We start from the raw sequence: 23,441 nt of genomic DNA, 5'->3' as shown, positions 1-23,441 counted from the left end.
ACAATTATTTTACGTGTAAAGAATTTATTGTTCTCTGATGTTACCGCTTGTGCTTTTGCCAATCACATTAAATTTGTGTCCTCCAGTTATCATTTCTACAGACCTTTGGAAGCAATATCTAGACCATTTGTACTTTAGACGTCTGCGTTTAATCCCCTCTCAGCCTACTTTGCTGCAAGGAGGACAAGCTCAACTTTTCCATGTGTAATCTTTCGTTTTCAAAACAATTCTAGCAAAGCTCTTCTGTGTCCACCAAAGCACTTGCATCCTTTCTACAATTTAGTATCTAGAATCTGTGGCCAAAGTAGTGTTTACATAGGTTTAGTGTAACTTACTTCCTTTTTTGTATTCTGTAGTTCTGGTTATAAGGTGCAGGATCTTGTCTATTTTATTGACTCCTTTTGTTAATCTGATTTGTTGCCTTCAAAGACTTGCACACTGACACCTTCAGGAAATATTTTTATTCTTGTGCTGCCTCATAAATAGTACATTGGGCTTGTATTGCCTGTCTGAACTCTTCCTGCCAAACTGTGTCACCTCTTGGCTTGTGTGTTGAATTACATCTGCCACGTACACCCATTTTGCAAGCTTGTTCCTGCGCTCCTGAAGTCTTTTGCTATTTTCCTCAAAGTTGACTATCCTGAAACATTTCTGGTCATCTGCAAATTTTGAACCAGTTACTTTTGGACCCCTCTTGTTTGATGCTAGGAATCAGTTTTGGAGAATCGTTAAACTTTGTTCCTCGTCCTAATTTTTTATGATTTATTTTTTCGCAGGATGCAGTTGTCACTGGCTACTTTATCACTTACTGCCCATCCCTAATTGCCCTTGAGAAGATGGTGGTGAACTGCTTTCTTGAGGTGCTGAAGTCCATGTAGTATCAATAATACTCATAGTGCTGTTAGGGAGGGAGTTCCAGGATTTTGATCCCAGAATGGCAATATAGCTTCAAGATGAAATGTTTTGTGGCTTGGAGAGGAACCTGCAATTGATGATGCTCCCATCTATCTGCTGCCCTTGACTTTCTAGGGCAATGCCATCATTGAAATGTGACCATTTTTATTGAGGCAGTTTGAACGCAGATATTATACCTGAACCCAACCCTGTCCTCACCTGACACCCACTTTAAAGCCCACTGAAACCACTAATACGTCCTCTCTCAATGCTAATTTGTTCAAGTATATCACAGACCCTCTCCCTGATTTCCAAACCTGCATCGTCCCATTTCTACATTGAGAAAGTACTGATTTAAAACCTTAGCCATGTCTTCCTGCCTGCACACAGATTGCCACTTTGGATTCTAATGCACCCTACTCTTTCCTGGGTTATTCTTTTCGCCTACTATACTTACAAAATGCCTTTTGATTTTCTTGCCGGTGTTTTTCATATCCCCTCTTTGCTCTCCAAATTTCTTTTCAAGCAACCCCCTGCAATTTCTATACTGTAGAGCATCCGCTGTTTTGAGGCCTAGGTATCTGCTTGTCAGCTAATATCCTTGGATGTCCAAGGTTCTCTGAACCTGTTGGTCTCACCCTTCAACTTAACAGGAATATAGTGGGCCTGCAATCTCTCTGTTACCCTTTTGAGTCCCTCCCACTACTCTGATGTGGATTTTCCTGCAAGTAGCTGCTCCCAGTCCACTTCAGAAGGCCCTGTCTTACCTTATTAAAATTAGCCTTTCCCCCATTCTAAAACATATAGATCTGGGAGGGCACTTCATCATATAATTTGTTTATGATCTGTGGTAGGTCTGGCTGAATTGGACTAAATGTGTTTTTTTTTAAAAGTCATTTGTGCACTCTGTGTTCTTCGTTATCCATAGCCATGTAGGTTGTTTACTTGCTGTATGATTGAGAACAGCCAGTTTCACTGAATATATTGGGCAAATAACGAATGTCAGGTTTAATGTAACTTGTAGGTTTGATTATTAAACGTAGTATTTAGTGATGGATATCTGGTGGTCTCGTTTATACAGATTTATGCATTGAGTCATTAAATTGATACTTTACACAAAATATAAATTAAATCCCCAAGAAGACATCTGGTAATCATTCCTGTTTGTATATTTTTGTAATACGTGCTTTTATATGCATGCTGTGGAATTACTCTTTTCATCAGTGCATGCCACAGCCAACATGGATCTACAAGCTTCGTACACTTAATGGATGATAATGAGAAACAATAGTAAAATTATTTAAAGGGGATGTACAAACATAACTGCATGACAAAAGCAGAAATCGTCAAATTACAATAATAATTGAGTACACTGCTATGAATTAGGGTTAAATTCATTGTTGCTGGGAGCTGAAAAGCAAAACATCAAAATCGAAGTATCCAAGATCTGAAGTTATAGATAATTTCTAATTAACCTGGTTCAGAGCTGGTAATACACACTTCCAGGGCATGTAGGACTTGAACCTGGGACTCCTGGATCAGAGGTAGGGACACTAGCACGGCACCATAGGATAATTGAAATTTTGGGTACATGACCTACAAAATAAAATTATTGCGTTGGAGTAAGACCGGGATGATTCAAAGACTTGGATATAAACTTGAGTTTGAAGAAGAAATTTATCTAAATGAAAAGATACACCATTTCAAAACATCCCAGTGTTGGGAAATGATGAGATGGAGGAGGTGGAAATGGTTTGAAATTGCAAAAGGTTAAAAATCAAGTTGGGTATGACTCTACGTCAAGAACATAAATAAAAATAGGAGTAGTGCAGTTACCTTTCTAAGGTTACTTCATCATTTAATGAGGCATAAATTTTCACCAGCTTCCATGAACTGTATATCTCTTAATTCCTTTGTTACCAAATATCTACTATTCGTTATCTATAATTATGCACAATGTCTGAGCAGCTATGGCTGTGGTGGAAGGACTATGTCCCGTAGATTTAGACTCCTCAGACAATGGAAATACCCTCTTGATATCAACCCTGTCAAGTCCAAGAACTACGAATGCTGAAAATCTGAAACAGAAACAGAAATTTCTGGATGAACTCAGCAGATCTTGCTGCATCTGTGGTGAGAAGGCCAAGTAAACGTTTCCAGGCCAGTGACCCTTCCTCAGAACTGATTGTAGGAAAAGTGGTTTATATGTTGAAGACGGGTTGGGGTTGGGGTTGGGGAGGGGAGTGGAGAAGTGAGCGGATAGATGGGGATGGAGTCCAGACATAGAGAAAATGACAATTGGATGGACTAAAGGATGGTTGATCTTAAGCCAGGGAGAAAGAAAAGCAGATAATGGGGACCATAATTAGGTGAAAGTGACTTGGCTGTGCTGAATGCAGCTCATGTCGTGTCGTGTCATGGTAGGGTCTGGGATATGGCGGTAATTAAAGGTCTTTCAGGTTCTAAAATTATTGAACTTAATGTTGAGTCCTGAAGGTTGCAGGGTCCCCCAATGGAAACGCCCTGAATTCAAGAGGCCACAAGGACAGAAAGTTCCCCTTGATATCTTGGAGTCTGGGAAATCAGTGTTAGGTGGTCATGTGAAGTTAGCCAAAGGAACTTTTTCAACAGGACTTTTTACTTGGCTGAATAGAGTTCAGGCGTTAAGCTCTGGAACAGAATCCTAACGGATCTGCTAAATCTGGTGAATATCCATTGAAAGTAGTCTATTCCTCCAAGCTATGTTCTTCCATTAATGTTTATAAACATTCCTTGCCCATGTAATAAATAGGCTTTTTATAATTTTTGTGGAGTGTGATTAAATTGCATGTTATATGAAGCTTTTAAAACTGCCTTATAGCGTGTCACACTACTGTTCAAAAGCTCTGTTTTATTGGCGGTTGTTCCTTAACTGCAGTCCACTGAAGGGTATATTGTGTTAACTTCCCAGAAGTGAAGAAGGATTGTGCATAAACAATCCAGTGAAATATGGTATTAAGGGCTTTTTGTTTGATCCTTTGGCATGTTGTACACTTTTAGAATGTTGGACAAGTGAGAGGACACTCTAAATCATAGCAGCTGGAAATAAAATTTATTCCCCACAAGTCGAACATTAACAATAGCAGTTAACGCTTTAAACTAGGTGGCTGAATGAAGTAAAAACCGAAAGAACTGCGGATGCTGTAAATCAGGAACAAAAACAAAGTTGCTGGAAAAGCTCAGCAGGTCTGGCAGCATCTGTGAAGGTAAAAACAAGAGTTAACGTTTCGGGTTCGTTGACCTGAAACGCTAACTTTGCTGAATGAAGTTATGGGTGTAAAAGGTTATAACGAGAAGCATGAATAGTTTGGGGAATCTTAATGTTCTGTATTCTACGAGAAATTGCATCAACAGTTTTGTTTTCCACTTTGTGCACCAAGTTATTATCACCTTAATTATTTTTATTTCACACTCTTGTCCTCTCCTTTGCAACAACTTCGACTGAACAGCTGTTCCATCGACACTGCAAGCCTCTTGTTGAAATGCTTCAATTTTTAAAAAATTAATCTATTTTTTCTAATCAACATGTTCAGAGATATTATTACACACCTTTGAGCAGGTGGGACTTGAACCTTGGCCTCCCAGTCCAGGAGTATGGACACTACTACTGCACCACAAAAGGGCTTTATAGATACTTATTGGATTTATAGGGACTTATCAAATCTTGAAGTTGGCATTTGGTAACTCCTCATCACTCTGTCTGCCAAAGATATTTTGTAATTATTGCGCGTAGTCACCAACCCCACTTCCCATCATTTGGGCTGTAGATCTACTATCATCTTTTAAAAGGACTATATTCCTACCTGTAGAGAAAAAGGCTTGAGGGAATGGATTGATCCTTGCATAAAATGGCAGATTAGCAGGATTTATGCTGAAAGCTGAATATACGTGCAGAGACTTTAGATAAAATTGGATTGATGGATAGACTGACTATTTTGTATTGTCTGCATGATGCAATATATTGTACCATGACTTAAGCACTCCACTGTCCAAAGATGTTGTCATGAGAGCCCTGTTTAGTGGACCATACCATGACACCATGTGTAGGCTGCTCACATGAGTCTGTATGTCAGATTCACACTTTGTCTTCAGTTTTATAGTTGTTCCAGATATGAAGTTTGTGTGATTATGTTTCAGACTGCCTCTTCAATTTTGTACTGTATTATCTATGACCTGTTCTGAATCCAGCCTAGCAACATGTTGGGTTGTTTGGTTCCTCGTGGGTAATGGGGGCCCAGGTTGTTTTGCTGAGAAGAAGGTGCAAGATATTCTCACCTGTGGGTAATAGCAAGGGCATCTGCCATGACTTTGGCTAGACTGTTACTCTCTAGGCTTCACAGAGGGACGTTAGGAATATCATACTTAATAAATGATTATACTTTAAACTGTCTATTTCATTACAGATAGAATGGAATTGGGGATTTAGAAAATAAGTCAGTGTCAAGTTAGCTAAGAGAGACAGGGAGCCGGTCCCTGTTATTTAGTGTGCTAAATGCAAGTGGAGCTTGTACTCAGATTAACAGATTTAAATTAATGTGGACTAAAACTAAGATGGAAGATTAGAGGCAGAATCTCCAGTGTAACCCTCATCTTGGAAGTCAAAAGGAGAAAGGACAGGAAACCCATGAAGAGTAGCTTTGAACAAGTTTCTGAAGAAGGAAGGATCCAGTTAAGGGAGAGGGTAAATAGATGGGAATTTTTGTTCTGTCTTTAAAGTTAAGTGGGGAATCTTTTCTGTAGTTTAAAGCATATAGTTTGTAAGTTACCTATGAAAGCAGCATTTAGTAAAACTTGAAATTTTGTTAAGCGCTCCTTTCAGTCAGTCACATTTTTTAAAAAAAAGTTATCGGTCTCTACAAACATTATAATACAGCCTTAAAAGCGCATGATTGATCATGAAGCTGTACGGCCTTGAGTTTGGTGACATGACAAATTATTGTTTCAGGAATTCAGAGAAAAGAAATTCTAATATTTCTGCTTAATATCTCAAGTCGCAAATTTAATTGTTGTGAAGCATGATGTAGACTTTCTGTTACACTTAGTCTCTGATGTTTGGTTTCAATCTGTGTGAAAATCTTAGTCTGTCAGAGCAAACCATTACTTAATAATTGCTAATGACAAAAGTATATTGTACAGTCATAGTCATACAACATGGAAACAGACCCTTCGGTCCAATCAGTCCATGCTGACCGTAATCTCAAATTAACTAGTCCCACCTGGATGTACTTGGCCCTCCAAACATTTCTTATTCATGTAGTTATCCAAATGTCTTCAATGTTTTCTGTACCCACATCTACCACTTCCTTTGGAAGTTCATTCCACACATGAACCATTCTGTTTTAAAAAAAATTGCCCCTCATGCCTTTTTTAAATCTTTCTCCTTTCTCCTCTCTCCTTAAAAATATGCCCCCTAGTCTTGAAAGCCCCACCTGAAGGAAAGACACCTGCCATTCACCTTATCTATATCTCTCATTATTTTATAAACCTCTATAAGGTCGCCTCTCAACCTTCTACACTCCAGTGAAAAAAGTCCCAGCCTATCCAGTATTTCTTTATAACTCAAACTCTCCATTACTGGCAACACCCTGCTGAATCTCTTCTGATCCTCCTCCAGCTGAATAATATCCTTCCTATAACAGGGAGACCAGAACTGGCCACAGTACTCCAGAAGAGGCCTCACCAATGTCCTGTACAACCTCAACATAATGTCCCAACTCCTATACTCAATGGTCTGAGCAATGAAAGCAAGCATGCTAAATGCCTTCTTAACTGCCCTGTCTACATGTAATGCAAACATCAAAGAATTCTGTACCTGAAACCCTAGGTCTCTCTGTTCTACAACACTACCCAAGGCCCTACTTTTAATTGTGTTAGTCTTCCCTTCGTTTGTTTTACCAAAATGCAGTGTTGTGTATTGGAGTACCACTGAATTAAAGGGACCTATTCCTTATTATCCACTCTGTCACACAGGGCTAAATACCTGGTCTAGGCTAGTTGAATTCTGCTGCTAGTACAGGTCCTATTTTTGTGAATCTGCAAGTGGTTATCTAAGACCTTCATTGACAGAGGCATCACGGAGACGTGAACCAAATAACCAGGACAAAGGATAGAATCCCTACTGTGTGGAAACAAGTCCACACCAACCCTTGACGCATTCCACCCAGACCCATTCCCGTATAACCCACCTAATCTACACATCCCTGAACACTACAGGCAATTTAGCATGGCCAATCCACCTAGCATGCACGTCTTTGGACTGTGAGAGAAAACCAGAGCACCTGGAGGAAACCCACGCAGACTAGGGGAGAACGTGCAAACTCCACACAGACGTCGCCCAAGGGTGGAATCGAACTCAGGTTCCTGGAACTGTGAGGCAGTGTTGCTAACCACTGAGCCACCATGCCACCCTAAACTAGATCATCTAAACTTGATGATCATTACTCCCACTTCTTTTAAAGCAAACTGAGAGGAAGTTTGTGCCTTAATTAAGCCATTGCAGTTTATTCATTTTCATTTGAAGTCATTTAATTCAAATGATTCTATATAATTTGGTATTTTTAGCATTAAATTTCTACTTGTTTATTCAATTAAATTTTTGATGCGAAAATTGACTTTGAGCTATCAGAGGTAGACAGTACAAAGATTAACTTTGTGATTTTTACAAATGATTGCAGAACCTATTTTAGTTGAACTTTATCTTTAGGAATTTATAGATAATTTAAACTGCTGTGTTTGCAGACCAGGTCAGGTAACAAAACTATATTCAGTTTGATAAAAAGCGGATGCGTTTAGAATGTGCCCTGATCCTCATCACCCTCATCTGGTCAGTTTCTTAGAACAATAGTCTTATAGTTTCAGCATCTAAATCATATTCGCATTGACTGTGAAGAAGTGGAATATTTCCCCAGTTACATCCTGCGTCTAATTTTCTAATTTCTAATTTGTTCCTTTTTCACTTTGTCTTTTAAAGCATAGGGCTAGGTTAACATATAATATCACCATATTGGGTACGTGTTGCTGTGAGCAATGTTTATTTGTACTTTTTATTGTCTTTCTCTTTCTTTTCCCCTTCTAGCAGCACGTGCATTTTATTTTTATAGTGGAACTCTCATTATTTGCTATTGGGACCCTTCTGTCTTGGTAGTTAACATTGGGTAATCATTAAGAGTGCCCGACTTTCGTTTTAGACATAAGATACAAAAGCATTGGTATGGAAATAGAACCATCTAGGTATACGTTTGAAGAGCATATGTGACCCATGAGAACAATCAAAAACTAATCTCATTTTACAGCTCTTTTCAGAATCATTTAAAATGAGGGCTAGTGAACTTATCTTCTCTTGGGCTGAAAGTTAAATGTATATGGCATCGGATTATGTTTACCAGATTCCTAGGGCTTTCATCTAACTTGCGGCTATATTCTGTGAAATTTCTGATGAGGTAAATGCAAAGATGAACAATGCAGTTTCTAGTGAACGGATAGTAAAGTTCTTGACGAAGATTCACACTGGCGGTAATGTTTTGATTGATATTCTTCAAGAGATTCTGTCTCAGTTTCTCTCTCCACGGATGCTGCCAGATCTACTGTGTTTCTCCAGCATTCTGTGTGTTTCAGGTTTCTAGCACCCGCAGTATTTTGCCATTATTTTTCCAAGGATCACGTGAAAGTTGTTAGTTGGTGAGAATGTGGAGTGCAATGAGATTGCAGTGGTGACTTAATGGAATGAGCACCTCAATTGACAGGAAACATTTATCCCACTTGCTTTCTTTCTTGGGTAGATCCTGAAGCGCCATGCACTTAATTTAATTTCTTAGGTGATTTATCATCGGAGTTGGATGCGATTGAGGAGCAACCAAAGTGGCGCAAAATCCTTGATTTGGGGAAAAATGGAGGATTGATGTAACGGAAGCACTGTTGTAGAAGAGTTTCAACAGAACAGGTGCACCTGGGAGACTGGAACAGATTCCTTTCCTTTATGTTTTTGCTGTGATCAAAACTACCTCATTCTGGGGAGCAGTTATTAACAAGGTGTGTTCTCTTGTTTGTTTTCTATTCAAGATCTGTGAACCAAAGGAAGCTGCTGCCTAAACTAGTGTATAATCTGCTTTCTGAGCGAGATTTGCGGAAGAAGTTAAAGGAATGTGGACTGTCAACTCAGGGTACCAAAGCACAGATGGTTAAACGACACCAGACATATGTGCAGATATACAACTCGCAGTGTGACTCCTTAAACCCCAGACCAGGTGAGTAAATTGTCAGGAGTAAAACCACATTGCATGTGCATGTTCTTTTTCTATGTAAGTTTATCCTTAATGTTCATACGTATTTAAGCTGAGACATATGGAAACAACTTCCCCTCCTACCAAAGATTAGCTGATCAAATGCAAGTGAACATTAGAATTTAAAAAAAGTTAAGTTCAACTTCTGAAAATGCATGTGAACCGCAAAACATCCTGAATTGTGAAGATAATTGTGGAAAAGATCAGTTAACACTTTTTCAGAAGTCTGTCAGCCATTCACCACCTCAGTGTGTGTTCCTCCATTCATATTGGCCCCAGTTATTTTTTGGACCTGTCTATACCTGCCTGCTTCCAAGTAATGCATTTTGCGATCTGATTTCCTTTTGGCAAAGCAGTCTTGCCTAGCCCACCTTGAATTCCTAAATTGTGATCCATTCCTGCATGATGCTTCAGCTCGGTGATTAATGATCCATTTGGAAGTGTCAGCTCCTTAGCCCTTCCAGTCAGACGCTCAGAGCAGCGGGTAAACACAATAACTTATACTAATGCATTTAGCTCGCCATGGTTTTCCCGTCCATTAAACTCAAAAGTAGAGGGGATGCAGTCACAAGCTGGTGAGCACCTAAGTGGAACATCAAAACCAGTGCCTTAGAAGTTAATGGACATCATTATGTTGCATAGAAACCTTCAAGTAATTTAAGTGTATGTTGGCAAGTTGAACAAAGCTGTACTTACTCTGATTTCTTTTGAAGCTTAGTGCACTGGTTTATGTGCTAATATTATGCTCAGCCTCTTCCTTTATGGCAATTCAGCCATTCAAGCCCTATTTTGCACTTATTTTTCTTACTTGCTGCTTTATCCCTGGAGGTTTGGAAGGAGATGTTGCTTCACATTCTGGATGAGAACGCAAAGTTCTGCTAGTTTCCACAAATTGAGACAAATGCAGAACAATGGGAGGTTTTATATTTTAACTTTAAACTCTGTGTGGCTCTTAAATTTTGACTTTAAATTGAATATAAACTGATGCTTTAAAAGTGCAGTGTAAATGCTGTTGTTTGACATTTGTACACTAACCATTAGGGAGACGCATTTCTGCGCACACTGATAATCCTGCTGTCTCTGAACAGGTGTATCACAAATAAACCAAGACAGTTATGGCACCCAGCTGCCTTATGAATTGGAGAATGATTGAAATTTATGGCAGATGAGGCTGATTTGGGCATTGTGTCTGTGCCAGTTAAATAAGAAGTATCGAGCCTAATTCCAGCTCTCAGCTCTTCCTTCAATACCTTATTACTTACAGGGCTTAAGGGCATATCCAGATATCTTTTATAAAAGTGTAAATGTTTCAGTCAATAAATTCCACATTCCCATAACCCTCTAATATTTCTCCTCAACTCCTCTCTAAACCTTCTGCCATTTTCTTCATGTCTGTGTCTCCTTGTTATTAATCTCTCCACAAAGGGAGATGGATCCTTTATATCCACTCTACCTAGATCCTTAGTTATTTTAAGCACCTCATTTAAATTTTCTGTTCTTGTTCTTACCGTGAGTTAGATGTTTAATTACTTCATTTTCTGTCTGCGTAGTTCCCTGACGAGCAATATAAAAAGACATTCATGGTTTATAGGGGTCCAGCCAATTTACATGCAGAAGAGGAAAAAACAATTACCTGTGGAATTTTGCTTATTTGTGGCTGGTTTACTTAATTTGCATTTGGTGTTTCTGTGTTTACAACCAATTGGCTGACAGTTGAATATAACTCTAGAAACAATGCAAAGTATTTTGCTCATAATCTTGTTGACCTTCAAGTGAGAAATCTAAATATTTCACGTGTCTTATGGCATGTAATTTTTTTTTCCTGCTCTTCAGGTCTTGTTTTTGCTCATAGAAAGGAAAGTAAAGTGGGTCTGTAGGGGAATTAACAATTGAAACAAGAAAGCATTAAACTGCTCTACAGTTAATGCCTCTGGGTTGACAGTCCCTTTATGTCGATGTTATTTCCAACATCTATCAATCACGCAGGCATTCAGTTTATATAATTAAATACTTTGAAGGGGAGACAACATAAGAGCCTAAGAAATAGGAGCAGGAGTAGGCCAACTGGCCCATCGAGCCTGGTCCACCTTTCAATAAGATAATGGCTGATATTTTCGTGGACTCAGCTACACTTACCCACCTGCTCACCATAACCCTTAATTCCTTTACTGTTCAAAAATCTGTCTATTCTTGCCTTAAAAACATTCAACAAGGTAACCTCAACTTCAATGAACAGGGAATTCCATGGATTCACAATCCTTTGGGAGAAGCAGTTCCTCCTCAACTCAGTCCTAAATCTGCTCCCCCTTATTTTGAGGCTATGCCCCCTAGTTCTAGTTTCACTTACCAATAGAAACAATCTCCTTGCTTCTCTCTTATCCGTTCCCTTCATAATTTTGTATGTTTCTATAAGAACCCCTCCATTCTTCTAAATTCCAATGAGGATAGTCCCAGTCTATGCAGTCTGTCCTCATAAGCTGACCCTCTCAACTGCAGAATCAACCTTGTGAACCTCCTCTGCACCCCTCGAGTGCGAGTGCATTCTTTCTCTAGTATGGAGACCAAGACTGTACACTGTACTCCAGGTGTGGCCTCACTACTTTATACAGCTGCGGCATAAAGCCCCTGTGTTTAAACCAGAATGCCCTTATGGGGCTAGTGTAGAAATTCAGGATTACTTTGGCCTCCATCCAGGGTAAGAACTGAACCAGCTCCTAGATCAAGCAGTCTTTTAATGACATATTTGATGAGATTTTAAAGTGAGGTCCTGCCTGCCCCCTCAGATGGATGTAAAAGATCTTGTGGCACTGTTTGAAGGTAGAGTTCTCCCCAATTATTTAGCTAATATATATATCTTGAAAGGTTCTATATAGGTGTGTTACTTCCTTTTATCAATGGAATGAGATGTGATCCAGATTATGGGACACAAGTGGAAGGCTTGTCTGTGACCATTGTTCTGAAGTGGAGGGGGCAATGCTAATTCACAAATCTGAAATTGTAAATTGCTTCATGCGTGGTTTGCACAAAAGAGGCATGTAATAAACATTGAATTTGTTCCAGCCACCAGTATCTAGTGGCTCCAATTGTAAGTGGATTGAGTTGCAAATGTGTTCCCTAAATACTAGCAAAATCTCAGAAATATCATGTAATTAAGATCGAATTTGATTTGAGACTTTTTTCAGCCCCTCTTGCAAATCAAGAGGAGAATCTCAGAGAAACATTAACCACTGAATCTTACAGCACAGAAAGAGGCCATTTGGTTCAGCATTCCTATGTACTCTTTGAAACAGCTGTCCAATTTTAATCCCTCATCCCAGGTTTTCTCATAAAGCTGCCAATTACTGCACTTCATTTGCAAGTGCAGTTGCTAATTTGTTTCACTTCATACTGATCAACAGCCTGTCTATGTCCCCTTGTAATCTGCTGTTCTGCTGCTCACTATTATCTTGTATCATCTGCAAAACTTTGAAATTTTACTCTCTGTATTCAATTCTATGTCAATTGTAAGTACCAACCACAAAACTGGCTCTAGTGGACTCCAGTGTTCAATCTGAAAAACATCTCTCATTTGCCTGCCTCAATCAATTATGTACCATGTTATCACCACCCCTTTTAATGCTTCTATTTTCCATGTTCTATTATATGATAAAGTTCATACTTACAAAATCTACTGCATGACCAACATCAACCCTCTCCATAACTTCAAAAACAGGATGAATTTTCCACTCTTTGACAGGTGTTAATCATTTTAATCCTGTTACTGCCTTAAATAAGATTAGTTAATTTAACAGATTTGGACTCAAACCTGATCTAAATGACCCTGAGAGATAGTAGGAACTGCCGATGCTGGAGAATCTGAGATAACAAGGTATAGAGCTGGATGAACACAGCAGGCCAAGCAGCATCAGAGGAGCAGGAAAGCTGAAGTTTCGGGTCTGGACCCTGCTGTGTATTTAATCATTCTGTGGCCATATTGTGAAATAAGAAGCCAGGCACCAGTCTTGTTACTTAATACTGGATTTATTTACAAGATGAAATATTGCATATCTCCCCGAACCAACACTGTGTCCTAGCAGTCTGTCTTAGTTCACGGGGGTGATTAATCAGTGCTGTTCTATCTGATCCTTAACTTTGATAATAAAATTAACTATTAACAGCTTCCCTTCTTTTTTAACATCTGGAATAAGTTTTAAAATTGAAAAAGTGATTTTCCATATTCTGAATATCACATTTTAATAGCGAGATCCTGCTGCTAGGATCTTCAGTAGTTTCTTTGGACAAACAGTAGGGAAGTCATGTTGAGGTTGTACAGAATGTTGGTGAGGCCTTTTCTGGACTACTGTGTCCAGTTCTGTTCACCCAATTATAGGAATGATATTATTAAGTTGGAGAGGGTTCAGAAGATATTTACCAGGATGTTGCTGGGTATAGAAGGTTTCAGTTAAAAAGAAAGGCTGGACAGGCTGGGATTTTTTTCTCTGGATTATAGGAGTTTGAGAGGTGACCTTATAGAAGTTTATAAAATAATGCGGGGTATAGATAGGGTTAACGGTAGTTGTCTTCCCTGTAGGATGGGGGATTTCAAGACTGGGGACACATTTTTAAGGGGAGGTACTTAAAAAAGATATGAGGGGCAATTTTTTTTACACAGAGGATGGTTCATGTGTGGAATGAACTTCCTGAGGAAGTGGTGGATGTGGGTACAATTACAATGTTTAAAAGACATTTGGATAAATACATGCATAGGAAGAGTTTAGTGATGTGGGCCAAGAGTAGGCAGGTGGGACTAGTTTAGTTTGGGATTATGGTCAGCATGGACTCGTTGGACCGAAGGGTCTGTTTCCGTGCTCTTTGATTGTATAAACCATCCTCTTTGTTAAGCAATACAACATTGTTGACTAGTGTTTACCTATTTTAGTTTGGAGATCTTTTTCTAGCATGACTAATACGAGCAAGGCGAATCCTTAATCTTTTCTCAGTCACATTTTTTGTTGAATATACATTATTCCATAAAAAAATGGTTGTCTACGTGAGCAAACTATTCTCACAATATAGCATCTCTCTTAAAAGCCCATGTCAGTTATTACTACTAGAGCCAAGAATTTTGCAGCCAAGGTACTTTTAAACTATCTTTTTTATATTCATAGCTTCCCAGGCTAAGAGTTAATATGTTCACCTACCAAGAATACAACCCAGACATACTTGAGCAATTGAACAGGAGATTGACGTGGGAAGCATCGCTAAAATTCACTAATTTCACGTCATTTGGGTAACCCAAAGCTGGAAATCTGAGTACATGTTTCTCTGCATGTAATTTTTGAATGTTTTATTTGCAGTTGAAACATCCTCAGTTTTAGCAAATTTCATCGTAGTTCTTAGTTCAAATACATAAAAGCTGGTATCAGGCTTTGTGTGAGTATATATCCAATTTGAGATGACTCCCCTCTGACAACCACAACCACCTTCCTATGTTCCAGATATGACTCCAACCAGCAGAGAGTTTGCTTCTGATCCCATTGATTGCAGTTTTGCTAGGGTTCCTTGATGCTACACTTGGTCAGATGCGGTCTTGATGTCAAGGTCAACATTACTGTCGTCTCACTTCAGAAATTCAACTGTTTTGGCTATGAGTCAAGGTGTAATGAGGTTGGGAGCTGAGTGGCCCTGGTGGAACCCAAATCGGGCGTCACTGAGCAGGTGCTGCTTGATAGCATCGTTCCTGACACCTTCCGTCACTTCACTGATGATTGAGAGGAGACTGATGCAGCTGTATTTTGGCCAGATTGGATTTGTCCTGCTTTTTTTGTGTACAGGATGTACCCAGGCAATTTTCCACAATGTCAGGTTGAAGCCAGTGTTGTAACTATGCTGGAAGAGCTTGGCTGGGCGAGTGGCAAGTTCTGGAGCACAAGTCTGCAGTACTGCTGCTGGAATGTTGTCAGGACCCATAGCCTTTTAGCATCCAGTGGCTTCAACAGTTTCTTGACATCACATGGAGTGAATGAAATTGGCTGAACATAAGAACATAAGAACTAGGAGCAGGAGCAGGCCGTCTGGCCCTTCGAGCCTGCTCCGCCATTCAATAAGATCATGGCTGATCCTTTCGTGGACTCAGATCCACTTACCCACGTTCTCACCGTATCCCTTAATTCCTTTATTGTTCAAAAAAAATCTACCTTTTTTTTAAAAGCGTTTACTGATGTAGCGTCAACTACTTCACTGGGCAAGGAATTCCATAGATTAACAACCCTCTGGGTGAAGAAATTCCTTCTCAGTTCAGTCCTAAATCTGCTCCCTCTAATCTTGAGGCTATGCCCTCTTGTCCTAGCTTCACCTGCCAGTGGAAACATCCTCTCTACTTCTATCTTATCTATTCCCTTTATAATTTTATATGTTTCTATAAGATCCCCCCTCAATCTTCTGAATTCCAATGAATATAATCCCAATCTACTCAGTCTCTCCTCATAAGCCAACCCCCTCAACTCCGGAAGCCAGGTATCTGTGATGCTGGGAACCACTGGACTTCTCAAACTTCTCAGCTGCTCTGTTTCTTTTGAGATGCAAGATCATTTTTCTGTGGTGACTAGAACAACTTATCAGGATTTAAATAATGCTCCCTATACATGATTGTCAATTCAAATTTAATCCCTACCTATTCTGCCTCATGTCTAAGCCTATACTTTGAAGGGTCCCGACAGGATGAGTTCCAGTCTTAATTTTCCTTTTAAACTATATTTCAGAAACTGCTTGAATTCCAAGGAACCTCCTTATAGCTCTCTGAATTTTCTGCAGAATTCTACCTTGTGTAGGGTTTTGATTTGTGATCAGTAATTTTCTGATTTTTATGTGGTTCGAATCACCCCCAGATCCATGGTTGTGACTCTGGGCTTATTTAGGGAATGTGAAATGAAGAAGACAGTAGACAGGTGTTTCAGGGCAAAAGAATTTCTGCGTTTACTAAATAAAAAAGGTAAGTATAATACAAGAAATAAAGACAACTGTGATAAGCAGTGAAATTGACACAATCAACTATACAGAGGACAGTAATTGAAGACGCTATTAAATTAAACACCGGTTAAATTCTATTAAAAGCTAAACGTGCAGTTTTAGTTGCACAACTTTAATTAGGCCTCTTACCCTTCAGGTCCCTGCACTGTCACCACCCGCCTTCCCTCCTTGCTAGCTAGGTTGAAAACTTTGAGGACTTGGGAGTTTCACCTGACCACTGAGGAAAAACACAGTTTTAAAGTACAGCTGGCTGTTGAGGTTCTTGTTGTCGGTTCTTTCGGTTCACAAAGGCCCATGTGTGGAAGCTCTTGTTTGGATAGTGCTTGGTTGGCTTTTCTCTTGGATGTCCTTTCTTGCGAAAATGCCCTTGGTTCGGCTTCTCGATTCAGCTTCTCTGTTCGTCCTCTGGTTCTTGGTCTCGAAGCTGCTTATTGGGGCTGGAAGCCTGTGGGGAAGCTGTTTGTGCAGAAACTTGCTATTTGAAAAGGCTCTCTCCTGGTGAGATTGGGCCTGGCAGTTATACAGAGTGTGTGCTCCATTATCTCCTCTCAAAACAGTGTTGCCACTGTGTTTCTAGTGTTCACTTTGAGGTCACTTGGCTTCCTGATAGTTAAGAGTATGTGTAAATGGATTCTGATTGAAATTGAACACCCAATATCTCGGTGAATGAATATTGATTGAAGTTGAATGTCTGGTGTCTGTGTTGGTAGCCTGAGGTATAAAAGTTAATTTCTAGAGTTTTGGGTCTGCCTGATTGTTCTCTTGGGGTCGAGGTGTATATTGGAATTCTGGGCTGAACAATAGTCCCATGCTGAAGAAGATTTCTGAAGAAGGGTCTAGGCCTGAAATGTCAACCTTCCTGCTCCTCTGATGCTGCTTGGCCTGCTGTGTTCATCCAGCTCTACACCTTGTTATCCCATACTGAAATCATTCTGGTTCTGTGTGTATTTGTTGCAGTCTGACCTTAGGATCTTGTCCGTTATTTTAGATGATGGGTTTCTTTTGCTCAATCCTACGCTTGGTGAATGCCATTCCCCTTGAATGTACAATGTATTCACAATAAATGCAACTAATTATACTCCCTTCTAGGCCCAGGGGAACCATCATGCAGCTTACAAGGTATTCTGGGATTCCTCCCATGGATCAATTGACAAAGACTATAGCCCTCTACCACTTGAAACAAATTCTTTGCACAGATTGCTTATGTCAAGGCAGGTCAGTTGATCAGCTGATATTTTATAAAACTCCGCTTGATTTCTTAGAGTTCATTGCTGAAAGCCTTTTTTTGCTGTGCTGTTCATGACCCCAGTATTCATTTTTTCACACAGGCCTCTTTAAACTCATCACTGGCAAATTCCTTTCCCCACACCCTGCTACCCACTCCCAAATGAGAGTCAGAATTCATCCACTGCATCCTGACTAATTTTTCCACAGTTTCCTCCACAATTAACCAATTTTCCTTAGTATATTTCTGTAGAGAGGATGTAGCTGATTGCCTGTCTATAAGATGTAAATTCAAATTATTTCTCCTTTTCTGACACCGTTGAATCCATGAACACTACTTCATTAAAGTCTAGTGCTAGTAACAGACTTGCACTAGGCTGGCCAGTGTCCTCTGATACTTATCTTTTGCATATGTTGCATTTTTCATTAATCTCTTTGAGCCCTGTATATTTGTCATCAGCTATGCTTGTGTCCTTTTGTTGGATATTTATTCTGTGACAAGAAAAATGAGCAAGTTGTCTAAGTGATTTGAAGACAGTTTTCTTTTTTTCTCTCTAGTTTTTACCACTTTGACATTGAGTGGTAATGCAAAGTTTTGCTGTGGGGTTGCAGTACCCCCGATTGAATAAACTGCAGACATACCAATTTTGCAAAAATAACTGTTGCTTCATTTTCCACATTTGATTTCATTTGTGCCTTCATTGGAGGGTTGCTCAACGGTGACTATCTTATCCGAAGCTGCATAGGTTTTTAGTTTCCAATCTTCACCTATTGTGTTAAATCTTTCTGTCGTCAGATGGTGATGGAGGAAACCAGACATTAAACTTACTACTTGATATTAGCTTTACTTACAGAATGCTGCATTGCATATATTTGGCATCTCACTCACTGACGCTCAGTGTCCCAGCAGTCTGTCTTTCTGCATTTTAGGTGTATAATTGATCAACTTGCTTGTCCTTACCTTGACACTACAATTAACATCCAATGCTGTTCACTGCCACTGAGCCTCTGACCTTGGAAATTGGATGTTGTAATCCATGCAGTGCATGTATTAAGGGAGGCATTGAATACCATCTCTCAAATTTGCAAGAAGGCTGATTTGGGGCTGTATACCAACAGTCAAGCAAAGCTCTCATCCAATCATTAATTCATAGGCTACAACAGACATTATAATTGAAGTGCCTATTCCCAAAAGCAAACTTTTTTTTTGTGCAGTCTAATATTTCATTTGGTGAGCATCTTCAGTTGGTTTAGCCCTAACCACCTCAGTTAGTTTGGTCTTGACCGCTCTGCTACTGCAACCTGGATCATTGCTGCCAAGAATGGCTTCACGACCACAGTCACAAGAAGGAAATCAAGACATCTTCACCTTTGACAACCAGTTCTTCATCCAGACACACCGAACAGCCATGGGGACCGGGTTTGCTCCCCAGTATACCAACATTTTCATGCACAGGTTCGAACAAGACTTCTTTGCTGCTCAGAACCTCCGACCAACACTGTACACCAGCTACATTGATAGTATTTTCTTCCTTTGGACCCATTGCAAGGAAATACTGAAACAACTGGATAATGATATCAACAAGTTTCATCCCACCATCAGACTTACCATGGACTCCTGTTTGGAATCAGTCTCATTTTTGGACACACGCATCTCCATTAGGGACGGATACCTCCATACCTTACTCTACCGCAAGCCTACGGATAACCTCACAATGCTGCATTTCTCTAGTTTCCACTCTATAAACATATTAAAACAGCCATCCCCTATAGACAAGCCCTACGCATATACAGGATCTGTTCGGATGAGGAGGATCAAGACAGATACCTGAATGTGTTGAAGGACACCCTCATTGGAACAGGATACAATGTTCAACTTATTGATTGCGAATTCCAACATGCCAAAGCGAAAAACCGTAATGACCACCTCAGAAGACAGACATGGGATATGCCCGATAGGGTACCCTTCGTTGCCCAGTACTTCCTGGGAGCAGAGAAACTATGCCATGTTCTTCGCAGCCTTCAACACGTTATCAATGACAATGAGCACCTCGCCAATATCTTCCCCACGCCTCCACTTCTTGCCTTCAAGCAACCGCCAAACCTTAAACAGCCCATTGTTCGCAGCAAACTACCCAGACTTCAGGACAACATTGACTGCAACACTATACAACCCTGTCATAGCAACCTCTGCAAGACGTGTCGGATTTTTGACATGAACAATGCCATCACATGTGGGAACACCATCCATCACGTAAATGGCAGATACTCACATGACTTGGCCAACGTTGTCTGTCTCGTATGCTTCAAGCAAGGATGCCCCAAGGCGTGGTATATTGGTGAAATCATGCAGATGCTACGATATGAATGGACACCGCGCAACAATCACCAGACAAGGATGCCCCTCCCGGGGGGGCAACACTTCAGTGGTCTAGGATATTCAGCCTCGGATCTTCGGGTAAACGTCCTCTATCCTTCGAGATAGACAAAAATGCAGAGTCATCGAGCAGCGGCTGATAGCCAAATTCATTACCCATGAGGATGGCCTCAACTGGGACCTTGGATTCTTGTCGCACTACAGGTCACCCACCACACCATACACACTCACGCAGAGTGCGCACACGCACACTCATATCTATGGGGTGAATTTGTATTCACAGATACATTCTTTTTTGATCAAAAAGAACACCATTTATAGAGTTAGTCAATGGGGCATTTTATAATTTCCTACTTTAGAAATAAAACCAGTCTGACTCCAAACCAAAACACAAACCAAATCTAAACAAGACCTCACGCCTAACATGCATAGTCTGACCTAAAATGTCATCTCGTCTTTACACTGATAAAACCTTTAGTTCTCTCAGGATAGAGACTTCAAAGGAATTCGGGGATTTACATATACGTATTAATCAATTAAAGCCTTCTAACTGATTAAAGATTTAACAGCATCTTATGTTTGTTTAGTATATCCTCATCAGCGGTGTGACCCTTTGATCTTTTATTTACAAATTCTGCGTCTGGTACTATTTCTCTCACTAACCTGAAGGAGTAGTAAGGCTCTGAAAGTCTGTGTTTTCAAATAAACCTGTTGGACTATAACCTGGTGTTGTGTGATTTCTGACCTTGTGTACCCCCGTCCAATACCAGCCCTTCCACATCAAGGGTTATCGTCAAGGAGGTGTTGTTGCCTATCCTTACTGACTGCAGTCTGTTGGTCAGCAAGTTGAGAATCCAGTAACAGAGAGGGGAGCAGAGACCTAGACCCAGAGTTTGGAGAAGTGTTCATTTGGAATTATGGTGTTGATGGCGGAGCTGTAGTCAATAGTAGGAGCCTGACGTAAGTATCCATGTTTTCCTGATGTTCAAGGGATGAGTGTAGGGCCAGGAAGATGGCTTCTGCTGTGGACCTGTCGCGCCAGTAGGCAAATTGCAAAGGATCAAGGCAGTCTGGGAGGCTGGAGTTGATGTGAGCCATGACCAACCTTTCAAAGCTCTTCATAATTATAGAGGTCAGAGCCACTGGCCGGTTGAGGCATTGTGCATGAGTTTTCTTAAGCACTGGGATGATGGTGGTTATCTTGAAGCAGATGGGGACTTCAGATCATAGTAAGGAGAGGTTAAAGATGAATGCCCAAAACTCTGAGAACCAAATGTTAAAATAGTGATGGAGGAATGGTTGTTTAATAATTCCCTGTCGCTTCTTTCAGCACATTAGGTGTCAAAGCTCACCAATACGTATTGTTAAGTTTACTCTTTCCTGGGATGTGGGTGTTGCTGGCTGGGCCAGCATTTGTTGCCCATCCCTCCTTGCCGTTGAGAACGTGGTATAAGTTACCCTCATAAACTGCTAGACTCCATGTACTCCCAACGTGCTGTTAGCGTCTCCCTTTAATAAGCTCCATTTGAAGTGTTGAACATTCCCACAGATGCATTTTCTTTTTTAAATGCCTGAACTTTTAAGGGACGCAGGACTGCTTGTTCAATTTGCTAATTGAACTAAATCTTTCACAATATTGAAATCAGTGGTCTTACACTCCTCTGCCAGTCTATCCCTCTTGCATTCTGATAGTCCATCTCTTGTTCAAATAGTAGACTTTTTTTTGCCAATGCGTTTGTGCCACTACATATTCGCTTCTTGTATGATCACCAACTAATGTAGTAACCTTCCAGGTGATCTTTCATATATTATAATAGGAAGCAGAAATGAAGGAGGCACTATGTGTATCAGTGACGGTAGAGATGGATAGAGATCCTGTGCTAGTCAGTTCTCAGACGTGGTCTGTTCACCATATGCACGTTGCAACTATGTGGCAGTCTTGTGTCATAATTGGCAACAACTGAGTTGTTCAGTCTTGGAAACTTAACCCTGATTAGTTTAGTAGCAACAAGATGTCTCATGTTGCCAGGAATATCTGACAGGCTGCAATTTAAACTTTGATTTAACATTATGTTGAAGGTATATGCACAGAGCGCTCTGCTTTTGGTAAGTAAAAAATATTGTTCAGTTTTTGTAATCCTGGCTCATCCCCAGCCTTACTCTGTAACCATGTTAGCCATTATCTGTAATTTATCATTAGGAATAGGGCAACTAACTCGAACGAGCATTGAGCTTCAAATGTCAAGGGGAATCAGTCAGACATTAAAAAATCTATTATATTTTCACCCATGGTAATTTGGACCTTTTAATAATGAAGTTTAAGACCATTAAATCAAACTAATGGAAGCAAGTCATTGGCTATACAAACTCTGACTGCCTGTTCTTTGAGACCTCTATTTTCAAGAGTTTTGGTGCACTTGCATTATGTTTCTAATTCATATGTAGTTGCTGCACCTTCCATTCCCATTGTCAGCAATGTTCTCCAGCCAGAGTATCTGTTACTTTACGGTAGTTGCTGTTACTATAACCTTAGTTACCTTCATAGAATGTTGCTCTGATTCCTGTGTAGTCATTGAGCTGAAACCCCAACTCATCACTGATCCACCTGACTCAGACCATTGAGTATAGGACTTGGGATGTCATGCTGCAGTTGTACAGGACATTGGCAAGGCCACTTTTGGAGTGCTGTGTACAGTTCTAGTCACCCTGCTATAGGAAGGCTATTATTAAATTGGAGAGTGAGCGAAAAAGATTTATGAGAATGTTACCAGGAACGGAGGGTTTGAGTTATAAGGAGCGGCTGGGAGACCTTTCCCTGGAATGTAGGAAGTGGAGGGGTGACCTTATAGAGGTTTATAAAATCATGCAGGGCATAGATAAGATGAATAGTAAAGGTCTTTTCCCTAGGGTGGGGCAGTTAAGAACTAGAGGGCTTAATTTTAAGGTGAGAGGAGTAGGATTTAAAAGGGACCTGAGGGCAACTGTTACCACACAGAGGGTTGTTTGTGTGTGAAATGAACTGCCAGAGGAAGTGGTAGATGGAAGGTACAGTTACAACATTTAAAAGATATTCGGACAGGTACGCGAATAGGAAAGTTTAAAGCATTATGGGCTAAATGCAGGCAAGTGGGACTAGTTTAGCTTGGGAAACTTGGTAACTTGGTCGACATGAATGAATTGGGCTGAAGGGTATGTTTCTGTGCTGTATGACTGTGACTGCCATCCCGACAGCAACAATACATTCCCCACCTGACAACACCTCTCGCTAACCTGACAGTCCCCTTCCAGATATCCAGCCTGGGCAGTCCTTGGTCCTGTCCACTCACCATTGAAGCTGTTGGAATATTGCAGGGAGCTGAAGCTCCACTGTTTGCTTCCTTCTGGGTCCACAAACCTGCTCCACTCTCAATCATGCTCTTTTGTCCCCGACCACACATGACCTTGAATAGCTACAGTCAGTATGATGTAGGGACACCCATGGTGCTGTTAGGGTGGTAGTTCCAGGACCTTGATTCAATGACACTGAAGGAATGGTGGTATAAGCCCATGTCAGGGTGGTGTGTGGCTTGGTGGAGAAGTTGCCAGCTGGTGATATTCGATCTTGGATAAAACCTGTACTG

At 40.4% G+C, this 23,441-nt stretch overlaps 1 protein-coding gene across 8 annotated transcripts in view; it reads left to right on the top strand.

Moving 5' to 3' along the window:
- Positions 1-23,441, top strand: part of rad18 (RAD18 E3 ubiquitin protein ligase) — a 219,534-nt gene that overhangs the window by 15,320 nt on the left and 180,773 nt on the right. For all 8 annotated transcript variants that reach the window (XM_048606426.1, XM_048606423.1, XM_048606430.1 and 5 more), the window contains exon 3: positions 8,992-9,176. In XM_048606426.1, coding sequence (XP_048462383.1) covers positions 8,992-9,176 — 185 coding nt within the window. The remainder of the gene's footprint in view (positions 1-8,991; positions 9,177-23,441) is intronic.

Source organism: Rhincodon typus, chromosome 16 (assembly GCF_021869965.1).
Source record: "Rhincodon typus isolate 14 chromosome 16, sRhiTyp1.1, whole genome shotgun sequence".
NCBI classification, from domain to species: Eukaryota; Metazoa; Chordata; class Chondrichthyes; order Orectolobiformes; family Rhincodontidae; genus Rhincodon; species Rhincodon typus.
The sequence above is the reverse complement of the archived record's forward strand: the minus strand, read 5'-3'. Positions and strand labels throughout refer to the sequence as shown.